Source organism: Pyrgilauda ruficollis, unplaced genomic scaffold (assembly GCF_017590135.1).
Source record: "Pyrgilauda ruficollis isolate IOZ18807 unplaced genomic scaffold, ASM1759013v1 scaffold120, whole genome shotgun sequence".
Lineage (NCBI taxonomy): Eukaryota > Metazoa > Chordata > Aves > Passeriformes > Passeridae > Pyrgilauda > Pyrgilauda ruficollis.
The window spans coordinates 1,101,755-1,122,197 of NW_024510322.1; the positions used below are offsets into that span (position 1 = coordinate 1,101,755).

The window sequence follows — 20,443 nt, forward strand, 5'->3', positions numbered from 1 at the left end:
CTCCTGCCATAAGTAACAGTCTGCATCTCGATGCCTTGGTTAGATTTTCCCTAATGCTGAGCTGCCAAGTGTGCACAGATACAACACAGGCATTTGGCAGCTGAGTGAGAAACAGTGCAATAGATGAGTTAAATGAAGTTTAGATGCGATATGAGGAATAAAGTCTTTACTTGAGGGGGGTGAGGCAGTGGCACTGTCTGCCCAGAGCCGCTGTGGATGCCGCATCCCTGGCAGTGCCCAAGGCCAGGCTGGATGGGGCTTGGAGCAACCTGCTGGAAGGTGTCCCTGCCCACGGCAGGGGAGTGGATCCAGATGAGCTGTAAGGTCCTTTACAGCCCAAACCATTCTGCGATTTTTTGACTCTATGGAAGTGACGGCTGGATCAAGGACCAGGCCAGGAGCGGGAGGTCCCCGAGCGGCGGGGGATCCCCGCTGGCTCCGCCGCGCCCCGCAGGCCGAGGGCAGCTCCGGGCAGCCCAGCGCCGCGCGGCGCTGAGGGGCGCGGGCACGCCCCGTGAGGGCGGCCGCGGCGGGGAGGCGGTGCCGCAGGAATGGCCGGCGCCGAGCGGGGCCGCGGCCGGGGCCGTGGCTGGGGGCGGGCAAGGGCGGCGCCGGCTCCGTGATGCGGCTCGGCGTCGCCGCGCTGCCGCGGGATCGCTCCTTCCGCTGCCTCCCCGCTCGGGACGAGCGCTGGGAAGCGCCGCCGCCGCGGGCCGGGGCCATGTTGGGCGGCGGGGCCAGGGCGGCCAAGCCGTCCTTCGTGTCCTACATCAGCCCGGAGGTGCGGGGCCGGGAGGGCAGGGCCGGGCAGCCTCGGGCACCCCGGCCGGGAGCTCGGGGCGCGGGGAGCGCTGCGCGGGGCGGGGGGAGCGGGGCCGGGGCCAGGGCTCCGCCGGGCGCTGCGGGCTCAGCCTGCCGGGGCTGCCCCAGGGTGAGCGGCGTGGAGAAGAGCTTGGAAAATAGAGCTGGCTGGTCAGCGGAGTTGTTTCTGAAAGCCGCGGCCAGGTGTCGGGCTGCGGCTGTTCGGCCCGTAAGGTGGGACTTTCCGAACCTGTTGTTCTTATTGTCCCTGAGCAGCATCACTTCACGTCCTGCTCGGTGAGCTCCTTGCTCTCAGTTCCGCCAATGGAAAGCCCTGGATATCCTTCCTTAATAGCTCGGTGTTGAATCCTTGGCAGTGTGTGTATTTCTGTGTGTATCTGCGGTATTGTTCTGCCAGTTGTCCTTTCACTTATTTGTCGAAACTTATGTTGACAGTTTGATCAAAGTGACCTTAGGCTCACTTTACTGAGGTCATTTTTTTAGCACATGGTATTAGGTCCGTGTTGTTTTTCTGTATTCCATCATTCTTATTCCGGGTAAACAGCTGTTTTCCAGGAAAACCATTTGATGAATACGAGCCATAAGTGTTGGGATTTCCCCCTCCTAGTTCTTTGTGATATGTGTCAAACTGATTCTTCTTAATTTTTAATTCTCTTGAAAGCTTCTTAAGGAAGAGATTTTTGTCGATCTTGTTAGTTAGTGCAGAGTCTGTCACTGATAGGACCTTGGTGAATCTGCTGGGGTTTTTTTACACTGGATCTGAAAGAACAATCAGAGTTATTATGGCCAAAATCAGCTGTGTTATTTAAAACTTATGTCCTTAGTTGGTGATAGCAAATCCGGTTTTTGTATGTTTTTCAGTCCTGGTGGCTTGTAGTTTCATCAGTTTACTTTGAAAGTTTTATCTCTTTCTTGTATTTGCAAGTGAAAACAGATGGAAATTATAGGTACAAGTATTTCTGGAGTCAGCAAATATATCCCTGTCTGAGGTCACTTTTTCACCTTTGGAAAGTACCTCATACAAATATACAAGGAGCTTGACTTTGTGAAAGAAACAATGTCACTTGTTGGACTTACTGGAAGGCATTTCACCATTTAAATGAGTGTAGTGTAGGACTAAAGCTTGCTAGAAAAAATGGCTGGTTGAAAAGAGCGCAAGTAAATATATACATAGTGCAGCAAAATACCAAATAATAAAGAGTACTTTTAATTTGATTTTAAGTGCGGTGATGTAATGCTTCAAATATGATCCTGATGGCTGCAGGAAGAGTAACTAAGGTATGTAACACTGGAAGATGAGGCTCTTTATGAAATATCCTGATTCAGTAGACATTACTGTCATTAACTCTTTACATGTTCTTGCTGCTTTTAAGCCTCTCCATATTTCACTTAAATTTAAGAATTTAGTGCACTCTTGCAGCAAGAACTTTGTGTTATAGATGTGACTTCTGCCATAGAATGGATGTCGCTTTTGCACCTTCAAAGACAGAGTGAAACTGAGGTCTGATGTGATTAGCAAGTAAAGCAGATCTGACTTTGCTGTTGACTGCCTTAATGGTTACAACAGGAAACTGAAGACTTTAGTGGCTTTTATGAGGATTAAAAATAAAATTTTAGGTATATGATGAAATCTGTGAGACTATTTTGGTGTCTAGAAAAAGCATGTTGATTAAATATCCTAAAGTAAGCAGAAGTGAGCATCTCTCACGCCTGTGTGCACCCAAGAAAAACAACTTCCTGAACTCAGGTTTCCTGTGCAAGTTAACTTCCATGTAGTTGAATTTTAAAAGGAACTAGACTGGTAAAACAATGGAAATTCTAATTCCTTTTATGTGGAACATAGTTGGGTCAACTGGGAGCTTTCATCAGGACATTTTGACTTCCAGTTGCTCGGGGAAGAAGTGCTGGCAACAGGTGTGATGCTCTCTCTGGCAGGCCATGTCAGAAGGTGGAAAACAGCAGTTCAGGGACTTGATGAGCTTGAGATTTCAGCTGTGTAGGATTGGAGTTAATGGTGGGCTTCTCCATGAATTTGCAGAGCCTTTCCTCGAATCTCTTTGTACTTCCAGCCTGAGGCAAGATTTCCAATTAACCACTATGCAGTACTGAGCAATAGAGTCCTGTTAGCTGCAGCCCTCCCTTGCTTGCAGCCTCCAGCAGCCTCCAGCTTCTGTGGTCTTGTCCTGGTTTGCTTGGGAAGCTGTTTTAAGGCCTTAAACTGCTGCTTCCAGGGTAGGGGAGCCCTGCAGTAGGGAAATGAACAGGTAGAGCTGAGTTTTGGTTTATCCCCACCTTGTTTAGACCATCTTCAGATACCTGAGGGACACAGTAGGCAATATTCTGAAAAATAAAATGAAGTCAGCTTTAAGCTGCTGTGTGCGCTAATTTGAATATGAAATGAAATAGGAAGCAAAGAGTGAAAAGAAAATGCTGTTTATTAAAGGAACAGAACTAATTTTTGCTGTGAAATCCTAGAATGTCTGGAAAAGCAGCATTTTTAACATCTGACTAAATATAACCTAGTTAGGCTCTGCTGTATGGAACTGCAAATCAATCAGTGGTCTGTTGAGAGTGAGACCGTAGGATGTTGATATTAATGACACACTTCCCCTCAGAACAGACTTGGCTACCCTGCAGGAAGTGGGGTGAATACTAGGGTATAAAGTCAGTGTTTTGACATTTCAGATCACAGACTTAGAATATGTGTCTGTGGAGACAGTGAAACAAGGACCAGTGAATTACTTCTTGATTTCTAACTCTTTCAGACTTTGAAAACTGAAGTTATTTACAGGTGAAACAAGCTAGATCGTATTTTCCTAAAAATCTTAATTTGCATAAGAAATTAGATTTCAAATTTTATTTCAAGCTCAAAGTTGATATTTTTGCATGCATTCTTTAAAGCTAAGTCCTTCATATTCATTCTGTTTGGATGTTGTTTCCTGTGTTAGCCTTTAAACTGTGGAAGTAGTTCTGCTTCATGCTGCTTATCTCTGAAGTCTGGGGTACACCACAAACTGCTGGGGGTAATTTTCATGCCTCATGCGCTTTGTCTCTCAAATCCTGCACTGTTCTTAGCTCATAAACACTGTGAATACTTCTTGCTTGTAAATCTTGGTACAACATTGTGATCAGTCTTAAAAACATATGTTCAAAATTGGGGTGGTGGAGTTAAAGGGGGGAATAAGGAATAGGAGTTGGTGGACAGCTGGGCTGACATGGGGGAAACCAGGTGTTGATGTCAGAGGAGATGGACAGGACAATGTAAGGAAAGAGGAAAGGATAAGAGATGAAACAGTCAGGGAAAACACGTGCTATGATCTAACAGACTTCTGGATAAGGGAGCTGTGAAAGGAAGAAAAACAAGCATTTGGGAGATTATTCTCAGCAGTGTTATTAAAGTGTAGTAAGGACATGCTGTAGGTTGTGTGGCATACAATGTGGGATTAGGCTTGTTTGACCAACTAAAAGTCCTTCAGAAAGTACCAGGTATGTAGTGTGGTTTGTTTCTGGATGCAAAGTAGATACTCAGCATTTGCACGGATGTTTCCTCTTCTGCATGGAATTCCAGTGGAACTGTTCCACAAAAGTTTATTTTACTCAGGAGCACTGTATTCACTTGTTGGAGCACCACAACTGATTTGCGGGTCTTTCGGTACACAGTTTGACTTTCACAACTGATAACTTACTTAAGTGTATATTTATCTTTATCTCACCCCTCTTTTTAGTGAAGTAAATATGAAAAAACAGATGCTCATAGCAAACCTCACCAGGATGTAGATCTTCCCTGCCCAGAACTTACTTGTGGAAAACTATATAAAAAATCAAAGTATCCAATGTTCTTGCAGCACTATTTGCTGCCAGCTTTGAAAGCTGTCAGCTGTTTCAGACAGTACCTTTGATAGCCTGGAAGTGATCACTTGTTCCTTCATTATTTGAATCTCTCAAACATACTTTCTCAGCATTTTTAGTAAGTCTTGTTTTTCGTTGTCAGAATTACCTGTAGTGCAAATGTCCAGCTATGGATCAGTGGAAGCATTACTGTGGGGTAAGGTAAGGTAGGTTCAGAGTTTACAGTTTACAGTTTGAAGCAGCAGACTGTATGCATGGTGTCTCTGCTGGGGGTGGTGAGCAACATCCAGGATCAGTAGGCACATATATGTGTATCTGTAAGTCAGTAATGATGAAAAAAACCCCAAACAGATTCTCTTATCAACATCTGGATTCTGGCATGCAGGGAATGTTTTTCTCTCTTATTTCTAGTACACAGTTATTTACCTCCCTGTAGAGTGAAAGGAACTGCTTTCAGTTCTGGTGACAATGTAGGACAAAAAGCAGAAGTCATTTGGGATTCCTTTCCTGCTCCAACCATTAGGACCCTGTTACTAAAACATAATTCAACCTTGTTGTCCTAAACTTGGTTGCCTCACTCATGCCTTCAGCACTTGGGGAAGACTTGTCTCCCCAGACCAGCTTGAAAATACTTTAACCCCTTTAAATACATTTCTTTTGGAGGAGAGCTGACTGTAGTCCCTGGGTATTGCAAACTGTGCAGTTGTTCTTATATTTGGGTAAAAAACAAGAAGAGAACTTTCCTTAAGGAAAGAAGTTTTTGGTTTTCTGTTAGCAAGAAGGGGGATGTATTATGAATTAATTTGGTGTGACATGTCAGCTTGAAGTTTTGACATGATTTGGTACTCTCTACTGTTAAAATTGATAATTAAAGGGCATTGCCATATTTCCTAACATGTTTTGAGAGCCTGGAAGAAGGAATGTAGCACAAGGTAAGTGCACAGGTGAGAAGCATCTCTTAGAAGGAAGTTTCTAAAACCTTCCGCAGAGTTGACGTTCTTGCATCAGAAATTACAGAAACATAGTTAATTTTCCTTATTTGCATGGTGTCCTGAAGGTGACTGCTTTTAAGTGTGGCTGGTTGTAGGGTTTCCCCTGTTGTATCTTAAGTAAGTGACAAAATGCTGCTTGGGGCATTCAGAACAGGGGAGCTACAGATGAAAAGCTGTCTAGAGGTTTGCATGGCTTTCAGTCATCACAAATGGAAAGTACTTGCATGCTTAGCCTCAACAAATGGTCAGAGCATGAAGATTTCTGAGGTCCAGATGTATTCAGCAGCTTGCAGAAATGGGCAGACTTACTTCTGCTGCTTCCCTTTCTTTTGTTTATGTGCTCATCTGACCTGTTGATGAGCCAGTTCTGCTAACAATAGGCACTAACAATAAAACCAAATGTAGGATAAGTATATACTTCCCAGCTGATTTTACAAATCAAATTACCTCACCGTGTTGTCAGACAAATCCAGGGATAAAGGAGTGGGTGGGTGACTGTGAACGTGTGACTGATTACAGGGGCGTTGAGCATAATGAATTGAAACAGGCTCTTCAATTAATGGTAAGATCTGTGTTGCCCCAAAACTTATATTTGTTATAAAAATAAAGTTGAAACAGAGTGGAGATGGCAGCTGAATTTACATATGTGTTCCTACACAACTTGAACTGACTCATGGTGAGTTAATTTTTCTTTCAGATCTTTACCTTCTCACTGAAAAGAGCAAATACAAAATGTGACAGTAGTAAATTCTAATGTGTTTTCATACCCTCCCTAGGAAAATGAGTGCAGCAGCATGGATTCTTCAGCAGCACTCATGGCTTGAGGTCTAGCTATCTCTATATGTATCAAAACCACCGTTAATATGTTTATGTATTGATTGTGGGAATGTAAATGTTGAATTTCAAGTAGAACTCTTCTGGAGGCTTAACTCATGGAGTCTGTTGAATGTTGTAGGAATTCTGCCTATCATAAGCACTTCAGTGTCTGTAGGCTTTTTTCAAGAAAGTGAAACTGGATTTTACAAGGTGATCTCAGTGTTTGTGGTCTCTGATCTGCTGTGATGCAATTTGATTAAACTTCTAACTCCGTTCAGAAGATAACCAATTTTAACTTGTAACCAAAAACTTGTAACCACTTGTTCAAGGTTGTTTGCTGTTGAAACCCTTTATAAAAGCTTCATTTCATTTTAACAAATGGGTGTAAGCTCAAAGAACTTCTTTGGGGTCAGATTTTTTTTTTTTTTTTTTTTTTTTAATTCAGTTCAGTTCTGCCAAAACTGGCATAAACTGGTACTCATGGCAATAAGTACGAACAGTGTGTGGGCAGAACAGTAGTTATTACATTCTTTCTGGCATCTCCCAAAGTCAGAGGTGCTGGAAAAGCACCTGGCTGGTATAACTGTTTTACTGTTCTGTGGGAGTCATTGTTGGCCTGCAGTTTTCTGAGCAGTGTTGCATGTAGTTGGACACAAAGAGTGACTGTATAAGGCAGACTTGTTAAAGGCACTTGTAGACCCAGAGTTTAGTTAAAAGCTACCATTGGTGAATACACAATGCTGGGGGAAGAAAAGGTGTATATATTTCTCCTCTGAATGCAGAAGTATTCAGCTTAAGTCGTAGTAGCATTGTAGCTGACTTTCTAGCTGACAAACATGAACTTTGAGTAATATTACTTCTACGGCATCCACACTTAGAAGACAAAGGCAGCAAACTGGGATTTTTTTTTCCACTATTAGCTATCAGCTGTAGTTATGGATTTCTTTCTTCACACCACTACTACTTTCATTTTATAACATTTTTCTCTTTTCAGCCTATCTTGAACATCTCTGCTGTTCTTATGACATGGTTTCCTGGTGGTTTGGCTGTGCAGCCTTCAAACGTAGTTCTCGGTCTTCTGAGTGTGCAAGTGTTTATATGAATGGCAGAGGCTGTTTATTTTTGTACTCTCAGGGGCTTTTGTTTCCCTGTATTTAATCCAGCAGAATTATTACTGCTTATATCTTCTTTTGCCTTGAATTGCAGTAGCTGACTGGATGCTGGTGACAAACTAAAATTAGCTTGCTTACTGCTGTGGCCCTGGGGGGGGTGGTTTCCAGTTAACTAATGGTTTTCCAGAAAGACTCCAAAGTGCATGCAGAGTGATTTGGGCTTGGAGGAGGAAGTTCTGAACAGGCTGAGCAGGAAGGGTGTAGCATCTCCTCTAGGTTAATAGTCTTTTGGCTGGAGATTTTAGCCCAACTGTCAGTGCCTAAAGGCTAGAATAAGCGACATGGAGAATTTAGTATGTTTGCTGTGTGCAATTTGGGTCCAAACTGAAGGATCTCCTGTCACCAGGTTTTACCTCTTAGCTCCAATGTCCTGAAATACCTTTCCATAGTTAGTGCTGTTTATGTAACTGTTAGTGCTGTTTAAGTAACTTCTGTACTTTGGTTGAAATGTGTGTAAAACAATCAGAAACAGGGAGTCATGGATGAAACTTGAAAAACTGAAGGGTACATTAGAAACAATAGCAAGTCATACATGGAAAAGCTTGTGCATGAGCTGGGAGATGGTGCTATAACACTAAGTTTATGCTTGTCCGTTTAGGTGTTCTGAGAGAACTTTAAAAGTACTGGTAATGCTTTATTTCTGTCTGTTGCAGAAATAGTGCATTTTTTGTGTGCTCATAAATGCATGTAACTGTCACTGTGGATGTCAAAACAATTACTTAGCAAATAGACTTCTGACATTAAGTGGAAAGATCAAATTGCAGACGTAGACTCCTTTCATTTTGGAGGCTTTTTTCCTTAATTTTTATTTGCCAGAATGTGAGGAATTAAGGTGGGACGGTATAGTTCTTTACAGCATGTGAAGGTATGATCTTTGCAAGGTAATAATTACTCTTTCTCTCTTTAGGAAATACACATAAAGGAACCTATAGAAAAGGAAGTAAATCCTCATTTATTACCAGGTAACTGTTGTATATTACTAGATTTAAGTAATAAAAATCAGCGATTAATGAATAATACTTAAATATTTCCATGTCTGCAGGAAACACTCAGGTGACGTCAGTGTCACAAGTAGTAAAATACAGTGTTTGTTTTAACAGCCCATGCAGATTGAAGTGTTTTTTATATCTCGATCTGCATGCGATGTTGAAAACTGTATAAAACCAAATTTTTGCAGAGTTCAATATCCTCAGGTAAGCTGCATGTGGAGAATGGTCAATACTTGAGTTTGCCCTGTTTCTTAGAAATTAAATTGGGTGGCTTTTGTTTGGAACTGAAGACAAGAACTAGAGGAAATTTACCTTCTTGCGGCTTTGTCTCTGCTGTGAGTTACTTGGGCCTTTCAATTTTTCTTTTACTGTTAATATTTTCTTTTGTAATTTACAATTACTTTTTGTTTAAAAATATTTTCTAAGATAAGCAAAGACAAAATACATGTAAAATTTACAATAAACTAGTATTCTTTTGTTGGGTTTCCTATACTTTTTAGGAAAGACCAAGAGTCTGTCTAATCACATCTATTAAAACTTTACTTTCTGAAATTTGAAGTTCAGTTCCTGTGAATTCTAACACAATAACTTAATTGACTATTATTTATGCAAACTTGTATTTCAGACTTCCAAAATAGCTTTGGGACTTGTATAATAGTCAAAGTTATGAAAAAATAACTAAAATGAACCTGAAATAACAAATTCAAATGTTTCAGCATTCTTAAAGTTTAACAGTAAGGAGGATTGGAATAATTTTCAACTTGTTTATTGACTATATAAACTGCTCTTGCTGTGTTTTGTGGTTTTTTTTTCAATTACGTACTTGAATGATTACTATTCTACTGCCATTTGGAGTAGGCCGTGACACAGGTGCCTGTGGTTACAGAACTCCCAAACATTTGCAGTTCAGGGCTTCTGGAATAACATTAGTAACCTGGAAGATTAAGATTACAACGAAGATTATAGTTGATTCCAGGAGCTGCCTCGTAGTGCCTTTGTGTAACAGTGATGAACAGTCTTTAGGCGTACAGTTCTGAGAAACTGTCAGGAAGTTATTGCTGTGATTGAGATTTAACAATTGAAATAATTCAATTGTAAATGTCAGTTAATGTTGCAAGTCAGTGTTTCTTCTCCACAGGTGAACTGCTGCTCTGTGAAGCCAGCACAGTGTACAAGTATGTGCAAGAAGATGGGTCAAATCGTGGCACTTACGGGAAACTCGTGTGCACAAACTTTAAGATTTCTTTCCTTGATGATGATTCTGCTTCAGATGATAATGTAAGAAAACAAGTCGTCTAATTATGACTAAACAGGCTCTGCATAAATAATCATATCTTTCCCTTATATAAAGATGCAGAATGAACATAAATGTATAAAATTTGCTAATGGGTGCAGAAGAACTTGAATCAGTCTGCATCTGCTTGATCCTTTCTCAATCTCTAATGACTATTTGAAGCAGAGGCAGTGCAAGCATTTATGTGGACACTTAGATTAGACATAGTTTAAAACTCTTTATACTTTGTGAGTTGGTGAAGCTTAAGTTAAAAGAACCCATTGTTTTGAAAACTAATCAACAGTTTGTTTAAAGCTGATTCTGACTCTTTGTCTTGGTAGCATTTGTGGAAGTGTGAATGTCTCTGATGGTGGAAAACATCTGCCTGATTTGACTTTGGGCTACATCTGCAGAATCATTTCAGGCTGTACAAGACTGAGTAAGCTAATACTCAGCGGAAATGCTCTGAAAATTTATGTGGCTCAGTAAAACTCTGAATTATTTCATTCAAAGTCCAATATTTACTGAAAAGATTTTAAAACCTAGTGCTGTTAAGCTTGCAAACACTGAAAAAGCTAACAACTCCCCAAATCTTCAAAATTATTTCAATCTTTTTTCCTTTGGTTTAGGTGCTCAAATTGAGCTGTCAGAGGAGAATGGTAATGCCACAGTGCTTTAGCTAAGCTTAAGCATTGAAATAGTTTAGTCTATTTAGCTGTTAGGAGTGAAAAGAGAGTCTAGTGGCTCCCACATTCAAGGTGATCTTGACAGTTAAGGACAATGAGAATAATAAGATTTGACATGTGTTGATTGTAGTCAGAAGTTACTTGGGGTTAAATTTCACAAAGTTTAAACATTAAACTAAGGCTTCTGCAGCCAAGTACAGATTATTGGACCATCTGGAATTAATTAAGACAAAGCTGCAGAATCTTTTGACGTAAATCTCAAGTGATCTGTGGAAAGTTGGTAATGACCTTGCTAATTTCTGTTCCATTGCTGGCTTTGAACCTTGGGTTTATAACATGCCGGGTCAACTCTATTTCTGTTAACAAAAGCCCAGGATTAGCTACCTTCTTCAGAGTATTGCAGATGTGGAAGTAACTCGAATAAGGCTAACTTTGTTCACAATAAAATATAATTTGCTGTTGTAGTGTAAGTCAGCTGTTGGTAACAGTATTGAAAATAATAGTGTTTAATTGTGGCATCACTAAAATGCCATTTTTAACTCTGTACTAATGGAAAGGTAGAAGTGAAGGGAACTCCAAATCACTTCAGGTTTGGTTACACAGTAGATAAGGTAATTGAGTTGTGTGTGTGTCTTCACTTTACCCTGTCATAAATCTGATTTTAATGTTACTGTGTCCTTGGGATATTTGTTCTTTTAAGAGACTTTGTATTTCCTGCCAGGTTCCCATAGCAAGGAAACTTGTCATAAAAGGGATTGGATTACATGAAGCTACTGTATTTCCTGTTTACTGCAGTGATTCTAGTTTGAAAAGTGACTCTCAGTAGAAATGTATGCTTTGAAGCTGTTTGAAAAGTAAAAACTGTATCTACGTTTCAAGCGTGGTTGAGACTTAAATAAAGCTATATTGTGTGTGTAACCTGCATCTGTCTGCATTTTAATAACTGTTCTTCAGTGTCCTGCCTTACATAGCTTCTAAGAATAAGTAATGCTGATAGTAAAACAGTGCATGGAAAGCATTTACTTGGCAGAAGGTGGTATTGTAGTATGACATTTCTATGATATTTTTCATGTTTCTAGGAGCCACAATTTAAGAATAAGATTGTAGGAGAAAATGACATAACTCTGCAATGCGTAGATCAAATATATGGAGGTAAGTCAGCTTTTTACCCCTGGGAGACTTAAGAATGCTGGTGCTCCTTGTACAAATACATCCTTTTTAGAAAACCAATACATTTTTAAAAAGCAGCTGCAATTATACTTAATGATGAAATGACTGATAAGAAATTTATCAGAACCCAGTCTTATCCCTCAAGATTGTCAAATTAATTTTAATTTATTTGATTAATTGTCCACTGGAACTGACAAAATGATTCCTTCAAAATGCAGTGGTTCAAAGCGGAGAGTATACTGTGAAAAGTCCCTAAATTTGTAGACAAGGATCTTCCAATGTATCAACTATTTCTATAAATATAGATATATTTGATTCATTTGAGCAATAGCAGTACAGTTATCAAATTCTCAAAGAATTCTTTTTGTTTGTCTAAGGGAACTTTGTTTTATGAGATACATGGTATCTTCACCATATTAAAGGAGATAGAAAAGGAGGTTTTAATTGACAGTTAAATCTAGTGCTTTGCATGGGGGCTTAGAGATGTGCCAGAATTGCTACAAAAGGTTACTGAGAAGGGGGCAGATCATTTTAAGTATAGGAAGGCTTTATTGAGAATCCTATTCTTGGACTAATTATGACTATTCAGTGTGTTTATAAATGGTGGTGTGGATTTGTGAAGTGATCTGGGGCAGACCAGTGGAGATGGTTATGAGTCACTTTAGTTTTATGTACAGTGGCCGAGCTGGCAGCACTTGAAGTTGTGAAATGGTACATCCTCAAAGAGAAATGAGCAGAGGTTTGCCTTGGAGGCTTCTTGGTGGTTAAAAAAAAATTTAAAAAAATTAAGGAACTTAAAATGATCTCAGATGTCTGGGGACTTCCCCTTGGGTAAAACTACTTGTTCTTTATGTATCTTGAAACTTTAAACTTGGTGTGCAGTCAGAATGTGAATAGATACAACGCCTGAGCAGCTGGTTTGCTGCAAATTTGCCTTTTATCTTGTATGAAGTAATTTGATGGGTTTTAAAAGAAGAAGTTGAGGCTTACCAGTCTAAGTTGTAGGATGCTTGTTTTGTCTTGAGAAAACTTGGGCTTGAATTAGTTTCTTGAGAATTCTGGAAAGTCAGTCAGGGACAACTTTATCAACATTACAAGTACCTTTTTGATATTTACTTTCCTTTTTAATTTTGCAGTTTATGATGAGAAAAAGAAACTTCTAACAGGACAGCTAAGAAAATACCCAGAGAAGTTAATTATCTACTGTAAAGACCTTAGAGTATTTAACTTCTGCCTGAGATACACGAAAGAAGAGGAAGTGAAAAGAGTACGTATAGTAACTTAATTTGCTTTTCTATTTTTAGCTTGGTGTTGGGTGTTGTGAGGATGAGGGAAGGATGAAATGCACCCTGAAGCTTGGAAGTGTTTTCTGAAACATTTCCAGCTGAGACAGAAAGTAAAAGATTGATTTTATTGAACATTTCATTGTGCATAGCAGTTAAAAGACAAGTGCAGTGGCTCTTTAAAGAACACTGGAACTTGGGAGTGCTACAGGAAATTAGCTCCAGCTCAGACAAGCTGTAAAGCTGTTCTGTTTGTGACATGTAGTTTCACTTTATTTCAGACTTCAATATAGTGTTACTTTCCTGATAAATTTCATTTTTTTGAGAAGTTAGTCTCTACTCCAAACTAAGAGTCAACTAACTTTATTTAAATAAGAGTAATTCTGGAGGTTGAACACATATAATACTACTTAGACAAAGTAGGTACAGTGTCTTGCAGAAAACAGAGAAACCTTCCTGAAAATCAGGTTTCAGCTGTTGGGGATAGAACCCATCAGACAGAACCCATCTGGATGGAGGGGTTGGTAAAAAAAAGATTTTTTTACACTGACAATCTTGGTGTGTGTTTGGGTGTTAATTTTTGGTCCTTTTTTAGATCGTCAGTGGTATAGTTCATCATAGCCAGACTCCTAAGCTGCTTAAACGTTTGTTTCTGTTCTCTTATGCATCAGCTGCTCCAAACAACACAGGTAAACGTTTTTTTTTTTGATCTGTTTGTTGCGTAGTTAGTTTGTTAAGCAGACTGGGAGGTCTGTAGTTGAGTTTGTGCTCAGCTTATGGCTCTGTCCTGCTGGCAGGTAGCTTCAAAAGATTAATTTTTCTTTCGTTGTACATTGTTAAGCCTGTTGTTGAAAACCTCTAAGTTGCCTTCTGTTGGTTTTGGTGTCCTACAGGAAGTTTCACAGAAATTTTCCGAGGAGGAGTAGTGTCCCTAGATTGAAAACTTACTGTGATTAACATGTGCAAATGCTTTTCACGTGGTTCATCTAGAAAATACTTTGCTTGTTTTATCTGTATTTATCTGTATTTATCTGTATTGCTGCTGTGAACCAGACTTCCTGCTCTTAATTCTGAAATTACTGCATTTGCAGTGGTATCCTATGAGAAAGTATTTCCCCTTTTGCTCTTATTTGCAAGCAATATGCTTCTTCCAGGCAATTGCAAAAAAAGCATAGATTTGCAAGGCATCTGACTTCCTCTTGTATCTGACTTATTACATAATCTTCCCACTTGATCAAACTTGGCTGAATAATACATTAGACTGCAAAATTCAGGACAAAAAGTTGTCGGTGTACTTTCTAGCATTTTGTAATTCAGACTTTAGCTGAAATAATAATGCTGTTTTGAATTAGGAACCTGACCCTTAGTGGACCAGCAACACCAATTCCTTTCACAGAGGGAGGTTTTGATGTATGCAAGGTATTAATCAAACACCAAAATATGTCAAGGAATTTCAGGATCATTGAGATTAGAAGAAGCCTCTGGAGATTATCTAGTCATGTTCTTGTCCATATGCCCCTCTTCAGAGTAGGGTTAACTGCATCAGGCTTAGTCATGTCCAGTTGGTTTTCGAGTATTTCCAAGTATTGAGACTCCACAGCCTTTCTAGAGAGTCAGTTTCATTGTTTGACCTTCCTTGTAGTGAAAAACATTACTGTTATGTGTATGTGGGATTTGCTGTAGTTCAGCTTGTGCATAACTGCCTCTTGTCAAGTCACTGAGTCTGGATCCATCTTCTGTACTCTCCTCCCCTGTTCCACCCCAATGTTTATATACACAGGGAGATTGGTCCCTGCTGAGCCCTCTTTTCTGAGTGATCCCAGCTCTGTCTCTCCTCATATCAGGTGTTTTGAGCCCATTAATGATCACAGAGGGCCTTCACTGGACCTGGTCCGGGAGCCTTCAGAGGGGAGCCCAGCACTGGGCACAGCCCTCCAGCTGACAGCTTCATTCAGCTGGTACACGGTGGCCTTGCTGAATGCAGCCCAGGAGCACACTGTCTGTTTGCTGCAAGGAAGCTGCAGGAACTACCTGCTGGCTCAGGCAGTTCCTGCAGGCTTTACCTGAAACTGGTGTTCTGTTTCAGCTACAAACGATGGAAAGACTGCAAGCTTTTCCAGGTAGAGACAGAGCCTGAGAGAAGCCTACTCTTTAAAACACTGACATGCTGTCCCGCAATTCTTTCCTATTTTAATAGCTGTGTTCAGTAGTAAGTGGCTTGGTGTCATTCTTCATAAAATTAGTACAGGATAAGACAAATAGTCTGTGGAAATTGTGCCTCTCACAGTCTGAGAGACAGACTCTAAAATCCTGTCTCTAAAATCCTGTCTCCAAGAGCTCATCAATAATGTTCTGTTCCGAGCTGTAAATTTTTCATCTACCTTATCTTCTTACAGTGAAAAGTTTCAAGTTGCCATTGTATCTTCCATTCTTCCATGGAAATGATAGCTCTTTTTGCTATTTCAGGGTTAGCTGATATTGTAGAATGTTACTCAGTTAGGATGTGTGCTTAAAATTGACATTACTCCATAAATTATATGGTATTATGCAAGATCTCAGGCTAAATCAAGCTGCTGTCTTAACTGTTTCTGAGGTGGCTAAGTAGAATTACAGGGAAGAGTCTAAGTTGAAAGTATTGAGACTGAATTGCTGTAATTAATTTTCTGCTCTTACTGAGTGTCTGAGATGTTCTATTCAATGCAAAACTATTCATGAGGAAAAAAAATGGACCTTAAATGAAATGCAATATCTGAAATTTTTGTAGAAAGGTTTTTGGTGTGATTTTTAATTGTGCACTTAAACTACAGGATTAGATACCAGTCAGCTGCATTATTTGCTGCCTTTTAGGCTGGATGTGAGGACAGCCCCAGCTGAATGGAAGTTCTGTAACAAATTATTAGTTTCTGCAGGAGAAACTGTTCCTGAAGATGTTAGTAACAGCTGTATCTGATAGAATATTGCTGTTGTTAAAGATCAGACAGAGGCAGTGTGGTATACAAAGGCATTTTGTCTTTGACTCGAGACTTTTGGTACACAAGAGGTTCTGCTTACTTACCTTAATGGCAACTAACAGGTTTACTTAGGATTGCTTTGGTGTTAGAGTTCCTGACAGTCTGCAAAGTTAATTTTATTATGTCTGACAGATGGGAGAAACCAAACCGTGATGTTTGAGACCCTGGAGGACTGGCGTGATGAGTTGGAGCGGACCAAAGGGAATGTGAAATATAAAGCAGTGACAACCAACGAAGGCTACAGAGTCTCTGAAAAGTATGATTGCCCCAGTTAACAGTGAACTTTGGATGTGTGAAAATCAGTGCTACCTTTGAAGCTAGAGATTTTACAGGTTTTTGGGAGTCTTTTTAGGATATGGTTTCCATTTTTATTTATGGAATAGTTTGGTTTGTCATCTCAGGAGGTGATCCTGCACAACCCCTGATTCAAGCTGGGTTAACTTCAACATTAGGTACAGACTACTCAGGACCTTGGTTAAATCAAGCTTTGAGTATATCTAGGAGTGGAGAATAGAAAATATGTCTGGGATCTACACTTCTGTCATACTGGTTAGGATGACACTTTCTCAGTCCTGTGCCTTTACTGTGGTAAAATTTCAAGTTACATGCACTGGAGATTTTCCACTGTTTTTGTTGGGAGGGAGCTGGGTGGGGAAAAAGTAACTGGTTTAAAGTAAATCTGCAAAAAAGTGCCAGTGGAAGTTAAGTTGTGTTGCCTTTAGGAGAAGGTTAGCTAAGTTTAGCTGAGCTTGGCCACCAGTTTAGCTGAGGAGCATTCAGTGCTGAGCCATTTAGGATGTATACAAGGCATTGTATACTTCTACTGTTGTTTCATAGCAAATCTTGAAAGATCTCACAGGCCTTGGAAAGCAGTATTTCAGAGTCTTAACTATGTATTCTGGAACTCTCTCTTGGGAGACCCAAACTGAGTTTAAGTACTTACCTTCGTTGCTTCTCTGGACCTTGAACATCAATAGAGTTGGTTGATGCTGGAAATCCTTAAAAATTAAATTATGTTCTTGAATTAGGATGTGAACTGCTTAAGAGGCATGGAAACAGAACTAGTCATTTAGTAGAGCAAGGGTATCTTTTGAAACAGCAAAGTATGAGAGAACCAAGGTGATCTTAGCAATCAGTCTTAGAGGTTACAATTAATTGCACCTTTGCAAAGGCAGGAGAGTGTTGCAATGGAAATAGTTAAGACCTCAAGGTTGGGAAAAAAGCCTTATTCAGCTGAAAATTAAGGGACAGCTTTGAGGACAATAGAATTATCTAGGAGGAAAGATTATTGTAGCAAGGTGAATATATAATTAGAATTCCAGCTAGAACACTCACTGTCATTAAAAGGAACTTGGATATTGTTCTTTTTTTTTGAACCAAAAATTTCTTATTTGTTGTCTTAGGCTGCCTTTGTATTTTGTTGTTCCCATATGCATTTCTGAAGAGAGTATCTTGAAGTATGAAGGCAGAGGCATTCCTGTAAGTATATGTGCATGGCTAAGGGTAAGACTTTTACTGAGATGGCAGAATTTCAATTAACATCGCAGATGTTACTGCATATTGTTTTCAGAACTTTTTTTTAACAGTTGACATGTATACCTGGTCATCTACAGAAGGGAAACAGATGTTGGAAGGAGAAGTGCTTGATACATTCTGTATTTCACTGAACAGTGTAATATGTAGCAAAACATATATAACATATACATAACATAACAGCAAAATATGTATTTGCTGTTCACAGCTCCCATTTACTAATGTCTTGTAACCTACATATATTACTAGCCTGTCTGTCCATCAGCCTGTTTTCCATGAGACTGTGCTGTGTGGCATCTGGCTGGGGCAAGATACAGGCCTTGAAATGCTATTTGGATATTGAGAGGAAGATGAGATGATACATGTAAGGTGTAGCTGAACACCTCCAGTTACCTGGCTTGGGTTCTGGTAAGTGCTATGGCTGTGATGATGCAGTGTTTTTACAAAGTCAGGTACCCCAACTGAAAAACTAGTTCTGCAAGTCCAACAGAAAATGAAGTTAAATATACTGGTTTGCAGCCTGTAGCAAGCTGGGTTTGGCTTCCCGCCTTGTAGTTCAAGAACCAGTAAGACAGAGAAGATGGAAACAAGAAGCAAAGTAATCTCACTTGTGAGGTCTTACCTTAGTGTAAGTGTGTCCATTAAATTTGCCAAGGAAAACCATGTTAACTAAAACTATGCTCTTAAGTTAATTGGTCTCTTAAGTTAATTGGTCCATGGAGGAGATAGTTCTGTACTGTCCTGCCTAAAACTCAAAGTAGTGTGGTTGACTTTTTCTCAGACAGTCAGAGACCTATAACACTGGCTCTTACACAGAAGCAGAAGTGTTTGGGATTTTTTTATTCCATCTTGTGTTCACAGAACTGTAGAATAGATTGGACCTTTAAACAGCGTCTAGTCTAATCGCCCTCTGGAATGACCCAAAGTATCTTCTAGATCAGGTTGTGCAGAGCCCTGTCCAACCTGGCCTTGAATGTTTCTGGGGCTTCTACCACCTTTGTGGGCATCCTGTTCCACCCAGTGTTCCAGCACCCTCCTCATAAAAATTTTATTCCATATATGTAGTTCTAAATCTACCCTCTTTTAGTTTCAAACCATTACCCCTTGTCCTATCACAGCAAGACCTACTAAAATGTCTTCCCCCATCTTTCTTAGTAGCCCCCTTTAAGTAACGAAATGCCACAAAAAGATCTCCGCAAAGCTTTCTTCAGGCTGAGCAACCCCAGCTCTTCAGTGCATCCTCACAGGAGGGGTTCTCCAGCCTGTGACCATTTTTGTGTCCCTCCTCTGGGCTGACTCCAGCAGGTCCCTGTCCCTCCCGTGCTGGGAGCCCAGCTCTGGATGCAGTGCTCCAGGTGGGTCTCAGCAGAGCAGAGCAGAGGGGCAGAATCCCCTCCCTGCCCTGCTGCCCACGGGGCTCTGGATGCAGCCCAGGACACGTTTGGCTCTCTGGGCTGGCAGTGCCATGGCCGGGGCATGTGCAGCCTCTCACCCACAGCACCCCCAAGCCCTTCTGGGCAGGGCTGCTCTGGGGCTGTTCATGCCCAGCCTGGGCTGCGACCAGGGGCTGTCCCAGCCCAGGTGCAGCAGCACTTGGCCTTGTTAAACCTCATGATGTTCCCATGGACCTCTCCTTGAGCTTGTCTCAGTCCCACTGGCATACTGTCAAATCACCTCAGCTTGGTGTCGTCTGGAAATTGCTGAGAGTGCACTTCATCTCACTGACTGTGTCATTGATAAAGGAATCAAATGGTCCTGGTCCTAGTGCAGACCCCTGAGGGACACCACTCATCACTAATCTCCATCTGGACATTGGGAAGTTGACCACTACTCTCTGGGTGGGACCATTCATCCCTGAAGAGTCCATGCATCAAATCTCTCCAATTTTGAGAGAAGGATGATGTGTGTAACCATGTTAAAGGCCTTACAGATGTCCAAACAGATGACAACATCTGTAGCTGCCCACTATTCCAAGGCCTTGTAGAACTCTTCTGATTATTTCCAAACTGTTTCTGTGAAGCTAGTGTCAAGATAGCTGGACCATATTGAATTGTTTTGGAAAGCAATGGAAGGACAGTATAGTAATTTTTTCCACTCTTGATGATTATGAGATTCCTGTATCCTTCTGAGGTGCACCTCTTGGTTACTGTGAATTGGTAGCAGAGCTTCTACTTCCTGATTTCATTTGTGTAATATTCCTGATGAAAATTATTCTTACTCCCTGTTTCAATGCAAGTTTACAGATCATCTTGAGAGCTTCAAGGAGTAAGAAGTATGAATGAGGAAATTACGTGTAAAGGGAAATAATAAGAAGCTTTGAGGACTGATTTGGCACAAGAAATACCTGTGACTATGCAATCTGACTTAGCTGTGGAGTGTTTAATACTTTATTTTTTCATATGCCTCGATCACTCTTTATGCACAGTTCAGATGGAAAAATATCATTGCATCTATTGTGAGTTATCTGACGGCTGAACTATTAGAAAAATCTGATAGTGGAGAAACTGATGGATAATATATATATGTTACTTACAAGTTCAGTCTTGCTGTGGCATATATTCTAACATAATTTGACCATAAACTTTTTGATCAATTTTTTTTTTTTTTACCTGTGAGGGAAGTTGAGAAAGTAACATTTTGGCATAATCTGTCATTTTGTATTTCCCTGTGCCTGTGTAAATTCTAACTTAAAACTTGAAAGTGGTAATATAGTGTACTCAGGCATGTATTTTTGGTGCAGGTGTAGGAGTTTGCTTCTGTTGATGTTTGCTTCTATTAAATACACTAAAAATTCAGTTAAGCAAAAGCAGAGAGAAAATTTGAAATCACTCAGTCACTTGAGCAAAT

The 20,443-nt window shown here is 40.4% G+C and overlaps 1 protein-coding gene across 2 annotated transcripts in view; it reads left to right on the forward strand.

Annotated features, from left to right (window-relative positions):
- Window positions 1-634: 634 nt before the first annotated feature.
- Window positions 635-20,443, forward strand: part of MTMR12 (myotubularin related protein 12) — a 33,235-nt gene continuing 13,426 nt past the window's right edge. The window contains exons 1-9 of one of the 2 annotated variants that reach the window (XM_041490206.1): window positions 694-781; window positions 2,045-2,100; window positions 8,559-8,613; window positions 9,779-9,918; window positions 11,679-11,751; window positions 12,906-13,036; window positions 13,648-13,741; window positions 16,196-16,319; window positions 17,467-17,542. In XM_041490206.1, coding sequence (XP_041346140.1) covers window positions 2,068-2,100; window positions 8,559-8,613; window positions 9,779-9,918; window positions 11,679-11,751; window positions 12,906-13,036; window positions 13,648-13,741; window positions 16,196-16,319; window positions 17,467-17,542 — 726 coding nt within the window. In that variant the 5' untranslated portion in view covers window positions 694-781; window positions 2,045-2,067. Of the gene's footprint in view, window positions 782-2,044; window positions 2,101-8,558; window positions 8,614-9,778; window positions 9,919-11,678; window positions 11,752-12,905; window positions 13,037-13,647; window positions 13,742-16,195; window positions 16,320-17,466; window positions 17,543-20,443 lie in introns of both variants that reach the window. The other variant, XM_041490205.1, reaches the window with a different exon arrangement.